Source organism: Pongo pygmaeus, chromosome X (genome assembly GCF_028885625.2).
Source record: "Pongo pygmaeus isolate AG05252 chromosome X, NHGRI_mPonPyg2-v2.0_pri, whole genome shotgun sequence".
Lineage (NCBI taxonomy): Eukaryota > Metazoa > Chordata > Mammalia > Primates > Hominidae > Pongo > Pongo pygmaeus.
The window spans coordinates 36,741,239-36,758,771 of NC_072396.2; the positions used below are offsets into that span (position 1 = coordinate 36,741,239).

At 33.2% G+C, this 17,533-nt stretch overlaps 1 protein-coding gene across 1 annotated transcript in view; it reads left to right on the forward strand.

The window, feature by feature from the left end:
- CFAP47 (cilia and flagella associated protein 47) overlaps positions 1–17,533 on the forward strand; it is a 458,984-nt gene that overhangs the window by 75,291 nt on the left and 366,160 nt on the right. Inside the window, exons 17-21 of the mRNA XM_054473062.2 lie at positions 1,334–1,456; positions 2,701–2,832; positions 6,835–6,912; positions 9,796–9,940; positions 11,142–11,236. Of these exons, the coding sequence (XP_054329037.1) occupies positions 1,334–1,456; positions 2,701–2,832; positions 6,835–6,912; positions 9,796–9,940; positions 11,142–11,236 (573 nt within the window). The remainder of the gene's footprint in view (positions 1–1,333; positions 1,457–2,700; positions 2,833–6,834; positions 6,913–9,795; positions 9,941–11,141; positions 11,237–17,533) is intronic.

The window sequence follows — 17,533 nt, forward strand, 5'->3', positions numbered from 1 at the left end:
TGACCTTAAGTAATTCTGTGAATCCCCATTTTTCAGTAAGCAAAGTGTTCATTATCAGTGTATTAAGCCCCATGGGTAGACTTCTAGTAGAAACATGCCTGAATAATTTCATTTGGCACCTTCTTTTCCATACTTAGGTGAGTCTTCAACTCTTTCCTTTTGCACGGCACATGGTAATACCTTGTACATAGTTGTTTAGATACTAAGATCCCTTTCAGTGATTAATCTACACAGTTCTTAGTCCTGGATCTACTTTCTTAATAGAATTATCTTACTCTTCTTGCCTTACCTAATTTGGGAGTATATTTTAAATATTCCATTCATTTTCCTTTCTCTTAAGCACTCCACAAAATCTGGTAGCACTTTTTATTTTAAAAGTCACTATGAAGCTGAAAAAAATTGTGTCATGTCTTAAAGTGAAAAATGTATTTTTTATAGCTTCATTACCTTCTTTTCTTTCCCCATGAGGAGAATTGACTTTAATTCCTTGTTCATAGTTAGGAGTTTTTTCAACCGTAAAGAGACCACACAAGATTGACACATTAAAAACTACATATGTTTGTTGAAATATATTTATACATGTTTTGTGGAGCTGGCGAATGTTATGTAATCATTGTATGACTTAGACAAAGTACTTAATCACCCTAAATTTTGGTTTCTTCCACTGTAAAATGTGATGGTACCATCCATTCATTCATTTAACATTTATTTATTGAGCCCCTACACTGTACTAGGCCCCATACAGGCTCTTTGTATTTAAAGATGGATAACATAAGCATAGTCTAGCTTCCCTCTGAGCACTTTCTGGACTAGTAGACCATAGTGGAAATGTAAGTAAAAATTAATCATATATCTGGTTAATACTGGGTACACAATAATATTATTATTACTATTATCCCCATTATTTATGATTACCACCAGTATCTAGATATTTTACCTAAAAATATCTAAATATCTAAATTCTAAATATCTAAATATTTAGTTACTATTGCAGCCAAAATATCTAAATAAAATATCTCCTATGATGTTATTGCCCCATCTTAACTAGATTATCACAGATTTAGTTTAAATTTTGGAAAATAAAATTATTATACATTGGGTACTTTTTCATCAAAACTAACATATAAAGTCCTGATTTGTGATTTATTTTGCATGTTAGAACATACTGAATAAAGAATATAGGAGTATCATAATTTTTCTTTTCTTTTAGTATTTATATCTTTGGTTAATATATATTCAAAATTAGAATATTTTTGTGACCAAAACAATTAAACAAAGTATTTTATTTACCATTAATTCAACTGTGTTCTTTCTTTCCTCCTCTTGTTATTAGCTTGGTCGCACCAAGGTTTTACTTTTGCAGCCAAGGATACTCTTTAGTAATTGCCCTCAAGGTTTAACAACTTGGAGGAAAGCTGTTCTTCAAAATGTAGGACAAAACCATGCTTATTTCAAGGTAACATAGTATGTTGGTAATTTCTTATTTGGATCAGATGACATGGTCATAATGCTGTGAAGTTAATACTTTATTCTTCACTTTTGCTAATTTTTAGATACTTCACATGAAATTTACCTGAGTATAGTTCATCTAGATTGTTCTCTTAATTTCTTGTAAGAACAATTTTTCTCACTACCTTCCTTAGCCTCTCTGTTGCTTCTCTTTTCCCTTTTATTCTTTCTGTTATTTGGTTTTATTGAAAAAATAGATGTTTACGTTTTAAAGTATACATTATTAATTAATGTTACACTCCATATTTAGTTATATGATTTTCCTTTTCATTTCACTCTGTAATCAGGGCCATGATGGTAGCACCTGGGAACTAGATCAAGGCCATTCTGGAGAGAGTATGTTTATGGTTGTTGCTCCTGATTTAAATGGAAAGAGGAGCAAAGTGGTGATTTTTTTTTAAATTGAAAAATGTAGTAAGACTGGCTTCCCCTCCCAGTAATAGTAATAGAGGTTAGCATTTGAAATTTTTCATTCAAGCTTTACATTAATGTGTTTTTTTCTGCCCAAATTAAGTCTTTAGCAAAACTGAAAAATGAGGATGATCTTTTCTACTCTGCTGCTTTAGAATTAATTCTTACCTACATAGTCTATTTGTTCCTTTAGTCCCAAAAACCTCTTGGCCATTTTTCCTTTAAATTATTCTAGCTTAACGCATGGTAAATAGGTTTAAATTGGCCTATGAAAATCCATAGAATAAATAATTGATAAGTTACTTAGAACTTTTCTGAAGATCAAAATGATATCTTAGACATTAGGCTTTCTGTCAAGGAAATAAACAAGAGATTACTTCATCATCCTACCTCGTCACTAACATTATTTTGAGTTTTTAGGATCAGGGAAAGACAAACTCTCAAAAGTAGTATCTAGAATGTTGTCATCTTCTCGAACAGAAATATCATCTTTATAAATTTTGCTGTCTTGAAAGCACTCCAGATAATAAACTTCAGCATCCTATTTGAATTGGAAGTTGTCACTACCGAAGGTTCTGTTTTCTTGGATAGGGTTGCAGTTTCTTGTTTTAGTCCAAACTATTTGTACCTTTGGTATTTTCAAACACTATTACAAAATCATTTTATGTCCTGTGCCTGGAGATCTTCTCTCTAGGTAGTGGCATGGAGGCTTTCCTATGAAAGCTTTGAAACTATAATTTTAAAGAATAATGTATCGTTTCTGCAAATTTTCAATTACAGGTTTGTAGTCAGAGTCTTTTGCCTATCATTAATATTATTCCATCGCAAGGAATAGTCCCATTTGGGGGAATAACTGTTCTCAATATTTCCTGTAAACCCACTGTGGCAGAAAAGTTTGATACAAGAGCAAAGGTATGTCCATACGTATGAGTTTTTGCACCTTACATATGTCTATGTGGGTTTGTTGGTTGTTTAAGTTATCTATAATGGTAGGTATAAGGCTACAAAATGGAGTACACATGTTTATTATTAGAAAACTTGTTTTAATTCTTTCTTGTATTGGGAATGGGATTTAAAGTTATGACATTAAAGAGAAATTTTCAAAAAGTATATTATTTTTCTAGAAATTAAGTTAGCTTTAAAGAAGTAGAGTTTTTGGAGATTTAAAAAAAAGCACTTAGCTTTATCATCTAATGAAAAATTGGATAGCAGAACTTGGAGAGGATTTGCAGAAAATATTTTTGATGAAGTTGGTAATGGAAATTTCTACTAAGTTGAAATGGATACCTTCCATCAATATGAGGCACTTTCTTACGAAATTGCAATGATATTTGTCATTTCTGAGTTTTGACGAACCTAGATAGCCACAGAGAAGAGGGTTGCTTTTTTCAAAGCATTAGTTAGGTAGAGTAGGAAAAAAATAATCAATTTTGCAATGCTAATTCTAAGTAGTCTTAATAATATGAATTATGTGTAATTTCTATATGATTTTAACATCTATATTTTAGAGCACACATAAAATGTTTTACTGCTTTATGTTCTGGGAATTATGTAAATGAAAAATATTACCCTGGGCCAGGCGTGGTGGCTCACATCTGTAATCCCAGCACTTTGGGAGGCTGAGGCAGGCGGATCACGAAGTCAGGAGATCGAGACCATCTTGGCTAACATGGTGAAACCTCGTCTCTACTAAAAATACAAAAAATTAGCCAGGTGTGGTGGCGGGCACCTGTAGTCCCAGCTACTCGGGAGGCTAAGGCAGGAGAATGGCGTGAACCCGGGAGGCGGGGCTTGCAGTGAGCCGAGATCACATCACTGCACTCCAGCCTGGGCAACAGAGTAAGACTCCATCTCAAAAAAAAAACAAAAAGAAAAATATTACCCTGATATTAGGCACTTCTCTAAGTGATAAATAAAATATGTAAGACAAGTATGTGTAAAATTTAATTGTAAAACTCAAAGACTAGCGCGTTCTTGGTCAATCTTATGATCAACTGTTTGTATTTACTCACATCAAAAATAATATATACACTGTTATCAGATCAAAATGAATAACTTCAAGTATATCTTACATGTTATCCCTGAATGGACCATAACAATACATGAGTAAATAATAGGTAACTTAATATAATAAAAACTGATTTCCCCAACCCTTGAACAAATCACTTAAGAATGATATCTTATTTTCATAAATAAATGTGTTGAAAATGTTTATAAATTATATATTGTGATATATTATCTGAGACTTGGGTAGAATACTTTTAAACACAATATCTGAGAAAAATAAAAAAAATGGCCACCAAAAATACAGGTTTTACTAAACTTAATTCTCACTATATTTTAGAGGATTATGCTGTTTTTTTTTCTAATCTTACCTTTATTAATATTATAGTATAATGAGACTCATTTATTCATTCATTCAACATTCACATTATGCACCAATCTCTTGTAAATGTTAAGGATGCAGTGATGAACAAGATAACCAGGGTCTTTGATGTCAAAGAGCCTACAATCTGGTGGGTAATATAAACAACTCAATAAATAATTAAAATATGCTATCGTAAGTATTGTGATGAAGAAATGTTGCAGGCTAAGAAGTACACAGGAGAGATATGCAACCCAGTCTTAAATTATCAGAGACAGCTCCCTAGGGGAAGGTATATCTAAAAGACACCTGAAGTTAAGAATAAGTTAAGAATAAGCCAGATTAAAAGGATGGTAGTGGAGTGTAGGGGGAGAGGAGGAAAGGTTATTCAAGGCTAGCACGTGTTAAGGCTTGTGAGAGAGAGAGAGCTGCAATGCAGACATAAGAAACTTAAAGATTAACATGACTAGATTATACTACCAAATGGATGATAGTGGGAAAAAATGTACTTATATGACCCGTGTAAGTTTTAGATCATACAGGGCCTTATCAACATTAAGGAATCCAGGCTTCATTTTAAGAGGTAGGAGTTTTAACTATGGGGATTTCACAATGAGATTTGCATTTTTTAGAGATCACTTTGGTGGTAGAGCAGTAAGCTGGGACCAGAAAGATGGAATGCAGAGTTATTAGTCTGGTGAAGAGGTCCAGGCAAGAGAAACTGGTGAGAAACTGATAAATACATGGGGATTGGTGATTGAAAAGGGGTCCCGTGTAAATAAAATGGGTATGTCAAGAGTGAGGCAGATGGTGGCAACATTTAGAGAGAAAGAGATCAGAGTGTGAGTAACACCTATTAGAGGAAAACGTTTGCTTGAATTGGAGGCATCTTTTTGATCTTCATGTAGAGATGTCTAGTAAAGAGGCAGCCACATATATATACTGGTCTGAAGGCTAATGATTCATCATAGAGATGAAAGAGAATGTTTCTACTGTCACTCTATGGGTCCAGATGTGTGTAAGTGAACCAAATATATGAGAAGCTGGAATGATAAAAGTTGAAAGAAATTGAATAAAGGAAAATATAGAGGAGAAAGGTGAATTGGGGTTGATTGGGAGAATATTACATACACATCACAGGCTTGAAAGTCTCTTCGATATGTGACATCCAGGAACTGTTCTCTGAAAATGAGTGAGAAAGCAAGGGAGAGAGGGAGTTGTAAAAATGAGACAGATGAATGAATTTATGGTTTCAGAGGTTGTGCATTTATGAGGAGTGATGTTGTCCAGGGTGTAGTTTAAGTCTCTAGAGATGAAAATGTCAAGAGACCAATATGGTCTAGGGTGGTGAATAAGCTATGACAGCCAGGAGTTTTGGATGAATAAGGAATGATTGGGAGGTGAGTAAAAGGCAGCCATAGGGAGTTGAGACTTGTGTATGGGGTTTATTAATGAAGAACACATCAATTTGTAATTTTCTCTGAAGCATTAAGTTTTGCTTCTTTTGATTTTAGTCAAATATGTTTTTTATGTATTATATACTCTGAATAAAATATGGCAATCATATAGCATTATGAATATAGCAACTTTAATAAGGCTATCTAGCTGGAATATTGATTTTCCCAGTAATTCTGAAAAATGGTGTTTTGTGGTTTCTTTGCATATAAACAGTATCAGTGATTGTGGAAGAGTGAAATACACTCTCTTTGCTTTCTTAGATATAAGATACATTTAAATTTAAATCTAGACCTTGACTCTTTCCTGTGCTTATACAGACAGGGTTTCCAAGGAATTATAGTTTTACATTTCTGAGACTTTGCTTGAGCAACTATATGCTCAGATACTCTATGGTTCTTATTTTGTAGGAATTATACAACTAAATTCTTAACTTGCTATCTTAATTTTCTTGGAAGCAATAAAATGTTCAGGCAGCCCTTAGTTTAGCTGCTGCTGCTTTCAAGTTTGTGATCTCATGAAAAAGACAAAATACTTGGCCTCTGCAAGAGTCAGTTCCCTCAGTTTAAAATTAGGAGTATTAACAGTCATTATCTAATAGAATACTGAGCACTAAACAGGATTTCACTGTACTTGACCCATATACACAGCAATTTTTAGCTAGTCTCATTACTGTTATGGTTGTTGTGCATATTCGTATCTTTCTAGGGGAAGATATATACTGCGACCATTCTCCTGTTGTTTGTTTTTTAAAAATTTTGAATAATGCTTTGAAATTAGATAAATAAAAATTGTACTGCAAGGAGTGGCAATAAAGTTTAGTCAAATAGGTAGAGCTCTGCATTCAAATTCACAAACCATCAGCTAATCACATTTATGGTGGTTCTAAGGGGTCAAACACTCACTTTTCTTAGGAGTATCAATTCTGCAAAACAAGAAATGTGAAGACAATTACCAGAAGAAATCTTGTACATTTATAATATGTTACTATTATTTAAATGAAAAAAAATTATATAAATGCCAGGTAATACTTCAGCAACTTATGATTATATTTTAATGTGGTTTCTACAAAGTTTTTATTTCTCCTAAATAAGGTTTGTATTCGTCATGCGAATGTTATAGACCTTAGGATTGGTGGATCTGCTGAAATTGCTGATGTAGAAATCAATCCTGTGAGTATGTTACTTATTTGTGTGATGAAACTCTGAGTGTGGTGATTTTTATTTGTTATGTGTTTCTAGTTAGCCCATTTATGTTAAAAATATTTTCCAATGTATAATTTTTAAAAATTACTATATATAAAGTTAAAAATTAATAAACATTAATATATGTCATATAAATGTGATGAAACAGAATATTGAATGAAGGTTTAAGAATTTACCACTGAATGTAAGGATCAGAACACTACCAGTACCATTAAAATCATCTTCATTATGGTCCTGTCCCTTATAAGAGATAACCACTTGCCTAAAATGACACCACATAAATATGAATATGAATGCTTTCATTGTTGATTATTTAGTTTGTTTGTTTTTGAGCTTTATAACAAAGATGTACTATTTGTAGCCTTTGGTGAGTTACTTTTACTTAAATATTGTGTTTTCAACGTTCACCTAAATTGTGTGTGATGGTATGTTAATCATTGTCATACTGCATAATAGTTATTTGTGTAGACATACTATAATTTACATGATCATTCAGTTGTTCATCCCAATAGGTGTTTCTGTTTTTTTTAAAAACACAAAAACTGTAGCTGTGAACATTTATATGCTCATCTTCTGAGGTACACATACAAGAGGTTCTCTAGGAATGGAGTTGTTGAGACATAGAGTTATGAGTGTGTTTAACTTCACAAGACTATTCCTAAAATGTCCTCTCTAATTTCCATTGCTTCAAATTCTGTTATTCTGTAAGTTATATTGTCAGATTTAAATTTTCCCGATCTATTGAGTATAAAATGATACCTCACTGTGGTATTGATTTGCATTTTCTGAGCTAGAATCACATTTAATTTTGCATTATTGTATGTACCCTGAGAAAATTTTGTTCTATAATTGATAGAGTGCACACACACACACAAACACATACACCACTTTTTTGTTGTTGTTCTGGCCAGCGCTTTAGTGTTTAGATCTGGACTTACCTATTCAAAAAAACTTTCTTTGATTCTTCAAAGTAGGGCCCCCTCATTGTGACATTTATCCCTGGGAACATCACTATCAGAGCAGTTGTCATATTATTTTGGGGCTACTTGTACTTTTGTTTTTTCTCCCACTAGTACTGTTAACATCTACCACCATACTGGTGTGGAGCTAAATTGAGCAGAAATTGATGATAAAGAGGTCAGCTTGCTGCCTCAGGTAGGGGGCTCACTGCTAGTCTGCATTTAAATGGCATCACCAAAATTCCAGTGTATGGCTTTAACTTATACTTTTATAACCTTTCTTTATTCAGTGGTGAAGGCATAAGTCCAGGTAAACTGACAAATACTAAGTTAGCTTGTCCAAGGCTGTGGTGATTCCTGGAGGTTAAACTCTGTAGTATCTAGAGTGTTTTTTGCATTACTATGGCATCCTTCCTTGAAAAATATTAGATAATATTGAGTCTTTTATCACTTTCTTTTCTCATCCTAAAGTCATTTTGGGCATGCTTTGCATGTTATGGTACAACTGAATAATTTATAGGACTTTAATATTTTAATTTTATCAATATTCCCTTATTTTATAGCATTTTAGGCATAGCTGACTTTAAAAAATAATATTCACACATCACTAGATATTTTTAGCTATACATTTATTAACTATACAGTAATGGCTAAGGCATTGACTGTGTGTCTTAATAACAATTAGGACATTTTACTCAAATGAGCACATATACAATGCTCATTTGCATATATGCTCATTTGAATGGGATAAGAAGAGTGATTATTTTTACATATACAAAACATCAAACTTTCATTTTCCATTTTGGATTTTACAAATTTTACATATACAACTGCGTTGGCATTTTAAATGAAACAAATAGTAGCCAGTCTACCTTCATACGGAATTCTCCTCAATATTAGGATGCTGTTGTCTCGATCTTCTTTAAATGTTGTATGTAATTCTTTCACTAAGAAACTCTATGGTATTTTAGTAACTCTACTACAAGGAGGAATTCTAAAGAGTTTTGTGATATAAGCACATGCCTTGTGTGTGAGCTACAGCTCAGATACACTTAATAAACATTCCTTGTTTATTTAAGGTAGATGTCGGATAGGTGCTAGGGATACAAAAATGAATCACGCTAAGGTCTAGTAGAAGAGACAGATAAGTAAATAAATACATAAATAAATTATGTGATATCATAATATAAGTAAATATAAGAAACAGAATTGGTCCTGAGCACAGCATGATTAATTGCGGTTTATCCAACTGGGGTTTGAAGGATGTGCAATATTTTATTAGGCAATTGCAAGTTACAGAAAGGCTTTCCTGATAGAAGGGGCACCAAAAGGGTGAAGACACAGAAGGGTGAAGCATCAGGTGTTGGTTGGAAATACCAAGTCATACAGCTTCCTGAAATATTAAGTTATCACTTAATAGAGTGGAGCTAGTTGAAGCTGGAACATGAGGCAGCAGAAGGCCATGGTGAGGTTTATGAGCCCTGCTAATGAGCCTGGACATGGTCCTGTAGATCGTGAGAAACCATCAAATTTTAAAACAAGAAGTGGTATGATCAAATTCTTAATTAGTTTAAATATGGCTTCATTATGAAGGGGAGAGTTTGAGAAAGGCAAAAATCTAGAAACTAAATGAAAAGTGATGATTTACTAATTTCATACAGTTACGATATGGACAAGAGGTGAAGAAAAGGGAAGAATTAATAGAATTTATTAACTTATTACATGTAGGAGGCATAGAGGAGGTGGGGGAGAGGAAGGAAAATGTGACTAATTTTTATAGGGTTCTGCTTTGCAGTTAATTTCCTTGATAAACATAACATTGCAAGTTTTAGTTTACATTTTCATAAACTATTATTCTATTTTCTAATTATTTTTATTTTTTAAATTTTAGGAAGTATTTAATTTCAGTGGCGCCTATATTGGTGGTACCCAGATTATTCCATTTGTAATAAAAAACAAAGGTATAACACGTGCCAGAGTGGAGTTTAATCTAAAAGACTTTCCGGATTTTTCAATGGATCTTAAAGACAAATCAGGTATATATTTTGTATATAATGGTATTATTGTAAAAGGAAAACAGTTTTAAATTGCCCTGTGGTATAATTTCTAAAACTAATTCAATCAAGGGAAGTTCTTCTTAAATGTTTTTAATGACCACTGCATGTTTTTCTTACACTCTGTAACTCATCATGGTTTTATTTGTAGAACTACATCATTATTAATATCAAAACACTTTGGTAATACCTGAAATGTAACCGCTCTTATTAGTGTGTTAAATATGGTAAGTTAAGTATGTTATATATAAGTATATGCCTTAAATGAACATAAAATTATGAATCGCTTGTTTTAATTGCTCAATAATTTTAGATAAATGTCTTTGGGGAGCTATCTCTCTATGTTTACTCATGTATTAGATATCTTGATGTTAAATTAGATTTAAACAAAATACGCATTTTTATAAGTGCATTTTATCTGTTTACTCCATAGGTTGTCAAAATAAGACCTATGAGCCAAATATGAGCCATCACCTGTTTTTATAAATAAGGTTTTATTAGAACACGCACAGACCCATTTGTTTGTATAATGCTTGTGGCTGCTTTTATGCTATACTGGCAGAGTTGAATAGCTGTGATAGGAACCATATGTCTCACAAAGCTTAAAATATTTACTATCTGGATTCTTACAGAAAGTTTCCTAATCATTGGTTTAGTCATTTGTTATTCATTGAATATTTGTTGAATCCCAATTACAGGCAAGATAGTAGCGTTTGAGTCCATAAAAATAAGTAAGACATCTTACATATCCTCAAAAAGTGAAAAGTAAGTATATCAATGAGGTAATGAATATGCGTTTGTATTATTTACGGACTCTTTGAGGCATCAAAGGAGATCTGACTCTTCCCTGATCAATTTTCACTGGAAAGGGAGTCTCCTAGCTGTTCCGGGACCTAAGATTTAGTAGTTAATTACTTGACCTTGCCCTTTATTCCTATTTATATTCATCTGAGTATGACTATAACATGCTTCTTGAACTTTGGAGTTATTTTTTAATGAGTTTACTGTCACTGTTTTGCCAATTGAATGTATATTTGTTCCATGTATAGATATCAATTTTGCTAATTAGAATCTTGGTATTTAGAACAATTCTTTACTGAGCATCTTCACATAGTCCTGCACAAATATTTTAGAAATTGATTTTTGATTGTTATGAATATATGTACTTTTTCACCTCTTACAGAAGAATTTAAAGACCCTGCAGTTCCTTATATATATTCTTTGGAATTAGAGGAAAATACATCTCTGGAATGTAGCATAACATTTTCTCCCAAAGAAGTAAGTTCAGTTTTCTATTCCTCGTATTACTGCAATTATGGGTATTCCAAACCAATAACCTATTAAAGATCACCCAAGATCTATCTGTAGAGGGTTTTTCTTTCTGACTTGTAAGCATGCCTGGGTATACCTTAATTCAGTAAAACAATTGCTGGAGGGTTTGGCTCATGCTGCAGAGTGCCTCAAGAGGAGCGGAGGGCATGTACAGGGGACCTATGATTGTGTGGTCTTTGTTATACTATCTAGAAAATTCAAGATATTACACATTTTGAAGGAGAAGAAAGTTATATTCCAGGCAGTTGGTGCTTTGTACTTATATCTGAGTGGTGTATGCTCTGTGAACCACTACCTGAAATTGTCAGACATATTGTGAAGATTTAAGAGGAGTTGCTATGATATTGGCTCCTTTTATATTGTACCCCTTGATGTTTAGTGATTTAAAAACAAGAGCAAACAAACAGACAAAAAACCTATTCTGAAATGTGCCCAGAAGGAAGGGAGACCACTGGTCAAGTTTCAGGAGCCAACTCTAGCAGGCTTTTGCTTCATAGATTCTCTAACAGAAGTGCCCAAGGAGAGAGCTTCTCTCTACGCATGATATGAAAGTGCATATAGCCCTGTAATCCCAGCACTTTGGGAGGGCAAGGCCGGCGGATCACCTGAGGTCAGGAGTTTGAGACAAGCCTGGTCAACATGGCAAAACCCCGTCTCTACTAAAAGTACAAAAATTAGTGTGGTGGCAGGCGCCTGTAATCCCAGCTACTCAGGAGGCTGAGGCAGGAGAATTGCTTGAACCTGGGAGGCAGAGGTTGCAATGAGCCAAGATCGCGCCATTGCACTCCAGCCTGAGCAACAAGAGCGAGAGTTCATCTCAAAAAACCAACCAACCAACCAACCAACCAACCAACCAACCAACAAAAAACTGCATATTAGTGTATCCTTCCAAGCAAGAATCAAACTTCTATATGGCAATCAGAGTGTAAGATTCTTATGTCAAAACTTTTTTTTAATACACCAACATAGCTAAATTGATTCTACTCAATAGGTATAGATTAGAATTAAGAGAAAATAACTAATAACACAATAAAATTGTATTGAATGCTACTAAATGCTATCTTTAATAATCTAATTTTTGGTAATGTTATTTTTACTGAGATTAAATTTTATTTCAGGAACAATGTAAGCTGTTATTTGGCTTTCAGGTGGAAAAACAATGTTTGAGGATGAGTTTGAATATTAGAAAATAATAAAGATTAATTTTGCTATTTTGAAGTTCAGTACTTCAGTTGAGATAAGATAATGTTGAATAGAAAAACATCTGTCTTGTTCCTGAAAGCATGTATCTTACACCTTTAAATATATGGTTAGCAACGGTTATCTTTTTAAAAAAATTTCCTTTATTAGGTTGAGGAAGTTTCCTTTTATAGTTTATTGAGTATTTTGATTTTGAAAGACCTGGATTTTGTTAATTTTATTATCCACTTTGATGGTCACGTTTTTGTCCTTTATTCTATTAATATAGTATATTATATTGATTTTTTAATGTTAAATCAACCTTGCATTGTGGAATAAATCTCACTAGATCATAAGATATAATTCTTTTTATATATTGCTGAATCCAATTCCGTAGTACTTCAATGAAGGCTTTTGTATCTATACTTGTAAGGAACATTGGTCTGTAGTTTGTTAGCCTTATTGTTTTTTTTCTTCTGATACCTTTGTTTTGAATATCAGGCTAATATTGGCTTCTTAGAATGAATTATAGAGTGGTGTCTCCACTTCTATTTTGGCAGAATTTGTGAAGGACTGAATTAATTATTTAAATTGGTGTTATATTTCATCACTGAAGTCATCTAGTCCTCAGCATTTTTTTAAATATTAATTTTAAACTAGGTGTTGAAGGAACATACCTCAAAATAATAAGAGCCATCTATGACAAACCCACAGCCAACATCATACTGAATGGGCAAAAGCTGGAATTGTGCCCCTTGACAACCAGCAAAGACAAGGATGCTCTCTCTCACTACTCCTATTCAACTTAGTATTGTAAGTCCTGGCCAGAGCAATCAGGCAAGAGAAAAAAATAAAGAGCATCTAAATAGGAAGTCAAATTATCCCTGTTTTCAGACGACATGATTCTATATATAGAAAATCCCATAGTCTCAGCCCAAAAGCTCCTTAAGCTGATAAACAACTTTAGCAAAGCTGGAGGATACAAAATCAGTGTACAAATCACTAGCATTTCTTTTTTTTTTTTTAGATGGAGTCTCACTCTGTTACCCAGGTTGGAGTGCAGTGGTGTGATCTCAGCTCACTGCAACCTCCACCTCCCCAATTCAAGTGATTCTCCTGCCTCAGCTTCCCGAGTAGCTGGGAGTACAGGCATGTGCCACCACGCCTGGCTAATTTTTGTATATTTTTTTAGTAGAGATGGGGTTTTGCCGTATTAGCCAGGCTGGTCTTGAATTCCTGACCTCAGGTAATCCGCCCACCACGGCCTCCCAAAATGCTGGGATTACAGGCGTGAGCCACTGCACCAAACCAAAAACCACTAGAATTTTTATACACCAACAACCAAGCCAAGAGCCAAATCTGGAATGCAATTTAATTCACAATTGCTACAAAAGAATAAAATATCTAAGAATATAGCCAACCAGGGAGGTATATTTCTTCCCAAAAGAAGGGAAATGTGTATTCATGTCCATACAAAGACTTTTATGTGAATGCTTATAGCAGCATTATTCACAATAGCTTAAAAGTAGAAACAACCCAAATGTCCATCACCTGATAAATGGATGAACACAATGTGGTATATCCATACACTAGAATATTATTTGGCAGTATAAAGGAACAAATTGCTGATATGTCCTGCTAGATGAATAAACCACAAAAATGTTATTTTAACTGAATGCAACTAGATATAAGAGAATACATTTTGTATGATTCCATTTATGTGAAATTTCCAAAAGAGACAATCTGTAGAGTAGATCAGTGGTTACCTGGAGTTAGGCAAATTGGCATGAAGAAGCTCTTGGGGTTGATGGAAACATTCTAAAACTTAATTATGGTGATGATTGCACAATTCTGTAAATTTACTAAAAACCATTGAATTGTACCCTTTTGGTAAAATATATCTCAATACAGCTGTTAGAAGTGTAAAAAAATTATTAATGTAATCTGTTTGCTGTTATAGGTCTGTATTTATAAAATGTTCTGTTTCTTCTTGAGAAATTTCATCTAAGTTACCTAATTTATTGACATACATGTGTTAATGGTGTTATTCTTTTTTATTTCTGTAAGGTAGATAATAATTTAGTACCTTCTTTCGTTCCTGATTTTATAAAATTGAGCCATTTCTCTTTTTATCTTGGTCAGCATATCTAAAGTTTTGTCTGTTTTGATGATATTTTCAAGATCCAACTTTTGGTATTTCTGATTTGCTGTATTATTTTTGATTCTTTATTTCATTCATTTCCACTTTATTATTCACTTTTTTCTGTTTGATTTGATCTTCTATTCTTAAGTGTGAAATGTTAGGGTGTTGATTTGAGATATTTCACTTTTTAAATATAAGTTTTACGGCTACATACTTTCCTCTAAATACTGTTTTACATTTACCGCAAAAGTTTTGATATGTTTTATTTTCATTTTTACTCTTCAAAATATTTTGCAGTTTCTCACATAATTTATTTTTCACCTATTAGTTATTTGGTGTGTCTCGTTTAATTTCCACATATTTGTGCATTTACCTAGTTTGTTTCTGTTATTGATTTCTAATATAATTCCCTTATAGTTAGAGAACACACTTTAATTCGTTTAAATCACTTTAAATTTATTGCAGCTTGTTTCATGACACTCTATGTAGGTTATTTAACTATGTTTCAGTAAGTATAAAACAACTAATGATTACATCTGGATGTGTATGTGTATGTTTGTGTGTGTGCACATGTGTGCAATGGTGAGATGAGGGGAATGCTCATTATTTTAAAAATAAACTTTGTAAGATTATTTTTTCAAACATGTATTCTTATTATTCTGATTTTTAAAAACCCTCTAAATAAAAAGAAACTAAGTAATTATTTTCTCACAAGTTAATATTCTGATAAATTAAGGTATGCCATTCACCTATATAATGTTTATATCTCACATGTACATAGAAGTATGGAGACATACACACACACACACACATGCACACACTTTCAACAAGGAAAAAACCTAAATGTTCTGCAGTAATTTATAGGTTTTTAAAATTATGTTAAGGCCAAGTTTATGTATTTTTCTAATAAGTCTATATTGTGATTTTATATTTTCATATAATTGAAATGTATATAAAACATTTTACTTAAGGATCATTGAAAATTAGAAAAATCTATAATGCAATTTAAGTATCATACATGACTTTTTTGGAGAATGTATTATATATAATATATTTAGACAATAGTTCACTAACACTGTCAGCAATTTAAAAAGTTCTAAGTATTTCTTAATGTTTAGGATTCTAGAAATTGATTATAAAATTAAAATTAATTATATATATTTAAATTTCTGTGGAGTGCCACACTTTGCTTAGATTCTGAATCATTCTACGTTAACTGGGTATTTTAAAAGAAGATTTACTTAGTGTATTGGAGTGTAATTCACTTCAACAATGAGAAGAACATATAAACTCCTGCAGAGACAGCATACCCTTTGAGAATTTGTTCTATAAATCTGTGCCAGTAAGGCAGATTGATTATCTGGTTTCCAGTCATTTCAAATGTCCTCCACTATATTTATTGCTAGGTGTAAGTTGTCTATCTTTGTGCATGTGTCAAAATGTAAATAGCAAATTGATGCTCTCTTGGTTGACCTATGTAGCAGGAAAATGTGAAATCAACAATACATGATTGATTTATTGTTAGTTGTAAACCTTCCTTTCCTACACTTCACCAGGTTTGAGCACAACCTGAAGTGCTAGTAGTCAATTGCAGTTGTATTTGGCATTTTCAAATGGATTTGTTTATTTTCTGTAAGTCACTCAAGCTCCTCCTTTTCTTGTGGGCTACTAACGTGTCTTCTTGGCCCATATATAGAATTGTACTTCCTATATGGTAGTCACTACCTACATGTGGCTATTTGAATTAAGGCTTAAATTTATTAAAATTAAGCTCAACAGAAATGTTGTTTCTTTATCACAATACCTACATTTCACATTCTGTAGATTCACACGTGGCTATTGTACAATGCAGAGCATTTTCTTCATGACAAAGTTTCACTGGACAGCACTAGTATAGATCTTTCCCTATTATTACTCTTATTTTTCCTGCTGCTATGACCCAGGTTCTGCCCTGAAGCACAGGCTGGTTCATCTTCAGTGCCTTAGTTACTGTGCAGCTCTTTGCAACTTTCATCTTTGTTGCTCTGTATTTTCCCTGCGGTTTTTGAATGTGAGGGAGAATTGTTCATGCTTTTTATTTTTCCCACTAGCCTTGATCTGCAATTTAAGGATATGCAGAACCTTGGGTAAACCTTTCATAATGGTTATTCTAGATTTACAATCATTCTTACAGGAAGCTAAGAATAATTCCTCAAGGATTAAAGGAAAGGACATTTGAGTGACACCTGCTCCTTTTCAATTCATAAACATGTCTGTCTACCAACAGTGGACTGGGTACTGAAATCTGACTTCATTAGAATATCCTTTTCAATTTGAGGTGTTCCTGTCTTTGGATGACAACATCTGGGAAATCACTTAAAATAGCACACATCACAAAACGTTCAAAGTTTTCCTTCCTCATTGAATACCTCAGTGATTTTATAATGATAGGGCTCGTCTTTTCTTTCAATGTGCCACTTAGCTTCTGTGTAAAAGATAAGTCTTGTATTCTTGCAGTTTTGTTGAAAGGAGAAGACTTCATGGGCAAAGGAATCATGGAACCTCCTAATTTGGCATTCTGTGTAATTATAGACCTACTTTGGATAAAAACATATTTTATGCAAATTGTGTGTGAAGATGTCAGTTAAGAGAAGACAAGTCCAGTATGACTTTTCACCTATACCTACTTGATAATCAGAGGGGATTAACCCTTAGCCTTGTGAATTCACCACACAGTTTTAGAAAAATTGTATGTTTCAGGAGGGAGAAAGGCTTCATACTTAAAAGAGACAGTTAAGGGCTGAGATGAGTACATTGCGTTATCTCGATAATTACCAACAGTCATTATCATTGACAGTCACCAACAATCATCAACAAAGACAGCATCAGACATTTTAAAATAGAGCCCTCAGTCTGGTCCTGTGTTAAACCTATCCCATAAC